Source organism: Microtus ochrogaster, unplaced genomic scaffold (assembly GCF_000317375.1).
Source record: "Microtus ochrogaster isolate Prairie Vole_2 unplaced genomic scaffold, MicOch1.0 UNK29, whole genome shotgun sequence".
Lineage (NCBI taxonomy): Eukaryota > Metazoa > Chordata > Mammalia > Rodentia > Cricetidae > Microtus > Microtus ochrogaster.
Window position 1 is genome coordinate 2153031 of NW_004949127.1, and position 8809 is coordinate 2161839.

Genomic DNA, 8809 nt, shown 5'->3' on the forward strand with positions numbered 1-8809 from the left:
CACAGTGTACAAATACCCCACAGCAGTTACCCCTGTGCCTCTGCAGAGTAACACATTCTGGAGAGAACCCCTTTCTGTGTCCCCATTTCTGTGTGGGGTGGGGACAGGTACCCGTGGAAGCCACAGGAAGGCGTCCGGTATCGTCCTCTAGTGCACCCTGCCCTCCATTTTGGCTAGGCTAGCTGCCCAGTGCTTGTCTCTACCCTTTGTTGCTGGGTTGCATGTAGTTATGCCCTGCTCCTTTACACACATGCTGGGGTTCACCCAGTGACCCGGGATTTCACAGCAACTGCTCTTGCTGGCCTGTTTCACCACTCCTTTGACTTAAAACAATTATTTTCTAATAATCCAACATTATCATTGTTAATTTTTACTTAATAAAAGTAATTGTTGACAAATTATTTCTGTTATATTGAGAGCTTATGAATTGTACAAATGCCTCCACCCATGAGGTCATTTAACATTGCAATTCTATGAGTAAGGCCAACAAACAGAGCGAGGTTAAGGGATTTTCCCAAGGTGACACTACTGTTGAGTGGTTGGACCTTGATCTGAGTTTGGGTTATTTGCTTACTGTTTTATCAAACAGCTTCATTTCTCCTTTTCCATATTGAAAAAAACTACCTTCTTTCTTTCTTTAGTTGAGGTTTGGCTACACTACTGACTTCACAGCCTTCCCGGTGCAGCCACCATCTTTTAACTGAGCTTGAAGACAGTTAGAAATGAAAGGCATCCCTCCCGGCTCTTTTAGTCCTCTACCTGCAGGGGTCAGTGATGAGGTCAGGAAGGGCCTCATGGGTTCTGACTTTCCATGATGTAGCAGAGGGCTCCTTAGCTCTGGAGAGATTGCTTTACAACTGGCAGGAACACTGCAAATGCACAGTCCCTTGGTGGAAATTTCAGTGCATGTCAAATCCCATTATTCCTTGTGCCAACAATTCAAGGTCTCTTGGGTAAAAGGAGATTTCCAGGTCTCTGTTAATGACCTGCTAATTCCAAGCTGTATTCCACTGAGCACTCAAACAGAAGACTAGACTAGCTCCTTCGGGTCACGTCCAAGGGGACTGCTCTTCATAGGCTCCAGGCCTTTAGGTTTTGACAGACATTTAAGTTTATGAATTGACAAACTAAGAATTTGCCAGCGGTGACAGCTTAGGGTAATGCCACCCACACCTAAGGAAATAAGTGATGGAGGGGAGATGACGGCTTCCAGCTGGTCCTAAGAGCAGGGCAGCATCTTCTAGCACCCTAGGCAGCTGGTGCTGTCGGTGGCTAGGGGTGGGGCAGGGAGCAGTGCAATGAAGACCCAGGGACTGGAGTCTGTTTTGAAACTGGTTTGTAGCCCAGACTGGTTTCCACGTCACTACAGAGGCAAGGATGGCTTTGACTTCTTGATCCTTAATCCTCCACCTAATAGCTAGGATGAATAATTGCAAATACGCCACAAATTATTGCCAATGTTTCAGGTGAAAATGCCCTTTCCCCAGTTTGGCTTTCATTATAACTATTGACTCTGAGTTATGTAGGTGTTTGCCTCATTTTAGGATCGTCCCTCATTTCCCTTCCATGTGCCAGACCTAACCTGGGCAAAGACTGTGCCCTTTATAGCTGATAACATCCACATGGGGTGCTCACTTCTGTCTCCTTGAGTGTAAACAGGTACCTCAGTCAAACTCCCTTTTGATCTCATACTTTTATACTTACTCAAGACTCCAATTGCAGTGGTTTTGATAGAGAAAAGTGGGAACCCTGAACTCCAAGACGAAGTGTTAGATTCCGCCAGTTAGAGAGGAGTTGCAGGGTCACTTTTCTCCATTTCAGCCCTAGACTCTGCAGTGTGCAGCAGCCACCCTTCATATAGCCCAGAGGGCCCCTGTTTTGTGTTACTGACCTGGAGAACAGAGGCTGTTTGGATATGAACAGCCAACCTATAGTGTGTAAATCCGGCTGAGGGAAGCAGCTCCTGGGGGCTTTAGGAGGCCTCTTCCTAGGTACAATCCAGCCAAATCCCACCACTGCTAAGTTCTTTACTGCCATATGCTCAAACTGCCCTAAGATTTGAGGTAGTGGAAACTGATCTCAGGATTTATCTGTTGGCAACCAGCCTGTGGAGGGGGTGGTCACATGGAGAGCTGTAATATGAAGTGAGGTGGGGGGCAGGGGGCACCCACGGACGCAGTGCTAGGCCGTAGGCAGCAGGGGAGCAGCACTCTGAGCTGTGGGAGGCCTGTCCTGAAGAAGCAGGAACCACCCAGTGCTTCCTTCTTTCTTCTGTGACTCCAGGAATCCACGGGGCACTGGAGTGCTGTGAAGCCCTTGAAAGTCCAAGGACGTCTGAAGCTACTTCCGGCCATGCGGCTCCAAGTCAGTGAAGCCACCAGGGCGGTGGCCAAGCTTTAGTCCCACATTTGGGACTAAATGTCCCCAAAAGGGGGCACGTTTAGGGGAAATGCAGTTTCCCCCCTGGAGCTCTCAGCTGTTCATTCTACTGTCCTGATTGGTTCGAAGCGGGGAGCCCTGAGAGGAGGCGACTCCAAGGCTGCTGAGGGGGCGCGATGGCACAATGATGGCGCGATGATGGCACAATGATGGCGCAATGATGGCGCGATGATGGCGCGATGATGGCGCGATGGCGCAATGGTGCGTGTGAAAGCATCTGTAAATACATCTCAGCACTGAGTCCTCAGAGAGGGGAAAGTCTGAGAAGCTAGAATTCCAGTCCCTGCTGTGGGCTTCAATTATTCTACAATAGCAGCCCCAACCTGAGCAGAGCTCTGAGCTACATGTGGCAATTTAAAACACTTTCTGGGGATCAGTTTGAATGGTGACAAGGAGGCTTGTTTCTCTTCCTCTGGCGCATCTCTGATGTTCTGGAGCCATGCACTAGAGGACGGCTTGTATACTCTGTGTGGCACAGACAGGCCCTGGAACCCTTGGAGGAAAGGAAGTCACTTCACCAAGCTGGAGCCATGCACTGTAAACTCTGAGGAATCCAGAAATGTCTAGCTCTTGGGGGAGGGGTGTTAGGGATTGGAGTTCCTGAGGTCCCAGCTGGCCAGTGCTGGCACTGGTGGTAGGGGTGGGGTGGACACTCAAATCATCCTCAGATGCAGACAGTACATGAGCCAGAACGGCAGAGGACAGCAAGACCCGAGGAACACAGCAGAGCTTTCTGCCAGAGGGTAAACTGAACAGGAAGGCTGGTGGGTGACAGAGCTTCCTTGTAGGAAGAGTCAGGACCAGGATGGAAACAGCTCAGATCTCTGAGAAGGTGAAGGGAGCACTTGTGCCACAGCAAAGGTGACTCAGCTTCAAACAGCCCAAGTCCCCACATCACCGTGAGGCCCCCAGGATAACCTACTGTCAGTCCCTCTGGACTGTGTGACGTCAGCGGACTAGACTTTCCCAACAACATTGCTATAGTTGCTCAAGTGCTGTTCTGAAGTCAGGGCAATGTTTACAGCCCCTTGAATTGTAGAACATGACAACGATTTGTGTCTACCCCATATGTGCCCTGTGGCCCCTGCCTGCTCATTGTTTCTTATAACTGCATTATCAGCTCTAGTTTACAAACACTCAGGATTAAAGCCCTTAAAACCTTGTCTAAGGTCACTAAGAAAGGACTTGGGTAACAGCCTGGAGTCCAAGGCCCTGAGGGACACAGTTCTGTCCACTGTCACTCTACCCTCTACCCCCACCAAAGAGTCCCATGGCTACTGGACTGCAGAATCAAGCAAGAAGACTGCTGGTTTACCCGGAACTCATCACAGGTCACTGGCGTCCCCTTTCTGCACGTTATCAAATGTCAGCATCCCACACCACAGATTGTTACTGCTTACATAATCTCCAGTAATTCAACCTGTGCTTGGAACATTTCTCCGCTTCCTCCCACAGCCTCGCCAGCTGTGCTGCTGGGTGGGGAGCTGAGTGGAGTTCAGGATGAGGGAGGAGGAGGTCCTCCAGGCTCATCTCTTCTCCTCCTGCTCTGCACCTCCTGTCGCTTTGATCTCCACACCCTGCAAACTCCCTGGGATGCATGGGAGGCAGGGCGCCAAGCAGTCCAGCTTTAGATTCCTTTGTAAGCAAATAAACAAAGAGCACCCTTGGAGATCCCAAACCCAGCCCTGCACGTTTCTAGCTCTGAAGCTTCCTTTTTATAGATTCTTCCAAAGCAACTGATTTTCAAACACTTGATACTTTGAAAGACCCACAGCAATCTTCACCTCCAACTGTACCATCTGGCTCCTTGACAAACAATAACTGCTTTGAGATGGGCCGATCTGAGATATATAAACTGAAGGGGAAGCTGGCTCCTCGCCACAGTCTGCATGGCATGTGCACACTGCCCATTCCGCTCAGACAACAGCACGCAGCATGGTTATGGGGTGAACGCCGTGGCACGGCTGTGGCTACTCCTGTGGGGCCCTTGCACCAAGCCTGATAGGCAGGGAAGGACGAGCACAGGCACTGTGCCAGGGTAGTCCTGGGACAGCCCTGTTAAGGAGCACAACTCAATGGAATTGGTCCCATCCTATGCTCCACAGAAGCACTGCAGGCCGCCCAGCAAGTGTCCAATCCTCTCTAGGCTCAGCTCTGCCTCTGAAAGGTCATGAACTTCCTAACCACTCCCACGGAGAAGGCACCGTGGCCATTCCTGGGAGAGCTGCAGAGCTGGGTGGAGGTGGGCAGGGGTGCCACAGTCCCTTACCGAGCAGGCTGATGCCCAGCCTGGACAGGCCCTGCCGCAGTCCCTCGCCCAGGCTCTCAGGAAGCTGCCGCCGCCACTCTTCCTGCCGGTTATAGTGCTCTTCATCCAGCGAGAGCCGGTCCATATTTCGGGCCAGGCTGGTGGCCAAGTTGGTGATGGATGTCAAGGTACCTGAGGGCACAAGAGCATGGGTTGATCTACTTGTCACAGACATGGCGGACTTCGGGTGGTAGCCCTGGAGGTTGTAGGGTAGGACAAGGAGAAGGCACACCAGCAGCACTCGACTGCCTCCTTGATGCCATGGGGAATGAGTGACACTCGAGACACTTGAGCAGAGCAGTGCTAGCATCTCTAGTGTGCAGCTAAGAGCTCCACGCCCTTCCAATCATTGCTGAGACTCGGGGAGATACTTTCCAAGGCCTCCATGGGGTCCAATTTTAAAATTTACTTGCGCATGCATGCGTGCATGCGTGCGTGTGTGCACGTATGTATGCTAGTGAGGGCCGAACCGTGGCCTTGCTTAGGTAAGCGGTCTTCTACTGACATTTGCCTTTCTGAGCTCCTTCTACCTGTTAAGGTTATGGTGCTTAGTTTTATGGATTACCTGGAAATGTTCCCACTTTAGGACTAAAATCACTTGTCTTTTTGAATTCGGTCTTCTCCTCCCTCCTCTCCTCTTCTGTAAGCTAGATTGGCTTTGGATTTGGGATCCTCCTCAGCAAGCCTGACCACAGCTAGCCATGGCTTCAGTCTTACAGAAGGGAGGTACCAAACTCTTACCATTTGGCATTCTGAGGAAAAAACTACTACAGAAAATTTATGTAGTTTTGGTAATCAATATGTTACTACTAGAAAGAACAACAGAGGGATCAGAGCAACGATTCTGTTTTCCTCAGAAAGATAACTTCAGTCACATGCTCCAGCCGTCCTAGCCCTCCAACAAGTGCAGGGGTATCACAGTCAGCAAAACAGGAAGGAAGATACCATCCATCTGTGGGAGAATATACATGTGCGCGCGCGCACACACACACACCCTAAGATTTTGTTCAAATAGAACAAACGTAAATCCCAGTCAGGATACTAAATTAACCGGTGAGTTTCAATCAGCAGGTGTTTGTTGTGACACTGTAAAAAGAAACAAGAGGCCTCAGAGCCTGTGTGGGAAGGAGCACGAAGCCCACCAGGCACACAGCTGTGAGTCCCTAGTCAGCTCCCAGGCCTCCGGGATCTGGGGCTGGGGAGGCTCCCTTTCATTGTCCACCAACTTTGTTTTTATTGCTTTTGCTGTTCTCTTGCCAATCCCTCACCCGCAGCCCCCATCCTCTCTATGGATCATGGGTTCTCATATTTCAAGCTTAAGTCTTCTTCTGAGGCCTTCTAGAGACTTCCGTAACCTGCCCACTCATAACAGAGTTATGGTATTGTCTACAGTAAAATGCCTTTTATGGGCAAGAAGGCCTTTGCCCTGTTTTCTCTGCCTCCTGCTGAGAAGAAAAGGGGACTCAGATGGCCCTTGTTAGTTCCCCAGTCACTGCCAACCTGACCAAAATATCAAGCAAACATTGGATGAAATGCAAGCTTTCTCCTGGTGGGAAGCAGCTCAGCCTCCATGCCCGTGACCCGTGTGGACCACAAGATGGCACTGTGTAAGCAGGGAGCTGCAGTGAGGTTGCCTAGGAACCCGCTTCCCCATCAGATGGAGTCTTGTCCTTAACAAAGTTATGACAACTGTAGCTACATTTCAAAAATACGATGAGGCAACTGGTGTAGGATTCCTGGTGTTGAGCAGAAATCATGGATACTTTCAATATTTCTATATTTATTGCATGGAATAATGGTTAAGTCCGTCCATGTATTCCCAGTGAGAGGTTTAAAATCCTCAAGTTTCTGAAATATTTTCATACACTACAGGCAAGCAGTGACTTGCTTAAAACACAGAGCTGTATGCACAAGTTTTGCTACAAGACCAGCGTTCACAGCAAGCTAACACACCTCAGAAGCTGGAGGCTAAAGAATTGAGAAGCTTCAACACTTGGAAAACAAGACAGACCGGCGAGGACTCCACAGCTACCTTTGGAGATGTGCTTGACGAACGATGTGGTCCCTCTGGAGACTCCACTCACGAAGGCCCCTGGGCCTCGAGTCAGTCCCTCGTACGGAAGCCTGAAGAAGTCCGAGATCCCATTGCCAATGCTTCTCACCAAGCTGGCGGGGCTGCCGAGGATCTCCAGAGACCCCACCACCCAGCCTGCAGCACACAAAGGGAAGGGGTTATTGAGACCTTGAGTTCCACTTTCAACATTTGTGGAGAGCGGCCTGCTTTCCCTGAAGTTGCCTCTCACACTAGAACGGAGGGCGTCATAAGCTTCTTTGGAGCAAAACATGGGAAATAACTCATTCTCCATGAATTCATAAATGGTGAACTTTCATACTTCATAAATCACAGTGATCCCCTGGCAGCCTTGCAAATGGCTTTAATATGACTTTTGTGTCTAAGCCTCCTGTACCCTGTAAAGGGAACCATGTGCAGAGAACACCCCGGCCCAGGCAGGCGCTCTGGCTGCAGGTGCTCACAGGCTGGGAGTCCCAACCTGCCAGGGCAGCAGCAGCAGGAGCTGCCTGGTGGGGAGAAGCCAGATGCTAAATAGAGTGTTGCAAAAGGGATGCAAACTCTGCCAAGGATGGAGGAGTTATTTTTAATCTTTCCCAATCCTATCAAGCTGAGTGCTTCTCTTACAGTGGGGCTGGCGCGAACAAATGTCTCCCCTTCAGCCCCAGCTTCGGTTGTGTAAACATCAATGACAGGGACATACTGATTAGGTTAGAGAGAGGGAAGTGTTCCCCACCAAAGTCCCAGGAGGGTGGCTTTGGGTTTGGTTTCCTCTTTAAACTCAGGCTTGCCAGGAGCTGGCCTGCTCAGCGGCCGGCACCACCTTCTGCCTCGTGGGAATGAGGCCGTGCTGTGTCCACAGCAGCTGCCTTTCCCCTTGGGCTGCTGGAGGCGGGGGACTGAGGGCCATGAGCAGGCGAGGACCAGGGTCAAGTGGGGAGGAATCTGAAAATGCAACTTCCTCCAGGAATCTTCAGGCAGCAGCCCAGTGCTGTGGCCTTTTTACTGGGCACGCTGTGAGGACAGGACTGTGGGTTTCAGTCACAGTGGGGCCACACTAGGGGAGGCATTGCTCATGGGATCCTCCAGACACTGCCACCATCACCTGACCACCGAGATATAGGGGACAGATGACAATTCCACTTGGTGTTGTGGGGTTGTACTTCCCCTGGGGAGGAAGCAGAGGACTCTTAGGCTAAGATTATGTCAGTAAATCACAATCTCAGGCTGATGAGACACGGGAGTAGAGTTTACAACCTAGGTTAGTTTACTTGATCGCTGCTCCCCCCCCCCCCAAAAAAAAAACCAGGGTCATGTGGAATAACTTATTCCTGAAAGGTACTCTGTGGGGGTTAAAAAAGCAGATTTTTCTTAGTCTAGAATGGTCATAAGGTTCCATTTGAGGGCTGGGTTAGAAACACTGGTTTCCCTTGACGTACATGTCAAGGAGAATCTTCATGAGCTCTGCTTCAGATATGGAAACCTGGGAATGGAGGCGGGGGAGGGGGGCATGGCCCAGCCTTGTCTCTTAGCTCCCACCCCTACTGGGCGTCCTCTCCTGTTCTTCCTGGTCACTTCCCCTGCTATGTTCAGAGAAACCCGACGCCCCCAGAGGATGGTCTATGGCGTGAGACACATCTAGGAATACTCTGTTGGCTTTCACAAGAGCAGATGAAGTGGCTCCTCTGCATCCAACAGACAAAGGACTCTGCAGGTACCAAAAGATGCCCAGTCCCCGATGTACAGAGAGTGCGCGCTGGGCCTCCTCAGCCTCCAGCATGTGGAAACCCTCTGGACTGTGTAATACTGAGCATAATGCAAAATCTGCATCAAATGTTTTTATGCTGAATTTAAAATGTTTATTCTATTTCCCTATTTGTGTGGCTGTGGGCGTGCAAAGGCCACAGTGCACTCATGGAGGCCAGGTGTGCAAAGGCCACAGCGCACTCGTGGAGGCCAGGTGTGTAAAGGCCACAGTGCACTCATGGAGG

General features: G+C 50.5%; 1 protein-coding gene across 5 annotated transcripts in view; it reads right to left on the reverse strand.

Annotated features, from left to right (window-relative positions):
* Vps13b (vacuolar protein sorting 13 homolog B) overlaps positions 1-8809 on the reverse strand; it is a 441647-nt gene that overhangs the window by 7622 nt on the left and 425216 nt on the right. For all 5 annotated transcript variants that reach the window (XM_026789767.1, XM_026789768.1, XM_013354110.2 and 2 more), the window contains 2 exons: positions 6780-6956; positions 4709-4879 (listed from right to left, as the gene is read on the reverse strand). In XM_026789767.1, coding sequence (XP_026645568.1) covers positions 4709-4879; positions 6780-6956 — 348 coding nt within the window. The remainder of the gene's footprint in view (positions 1-4708; positions 4880-6779; positions 6957-8809) is intronic.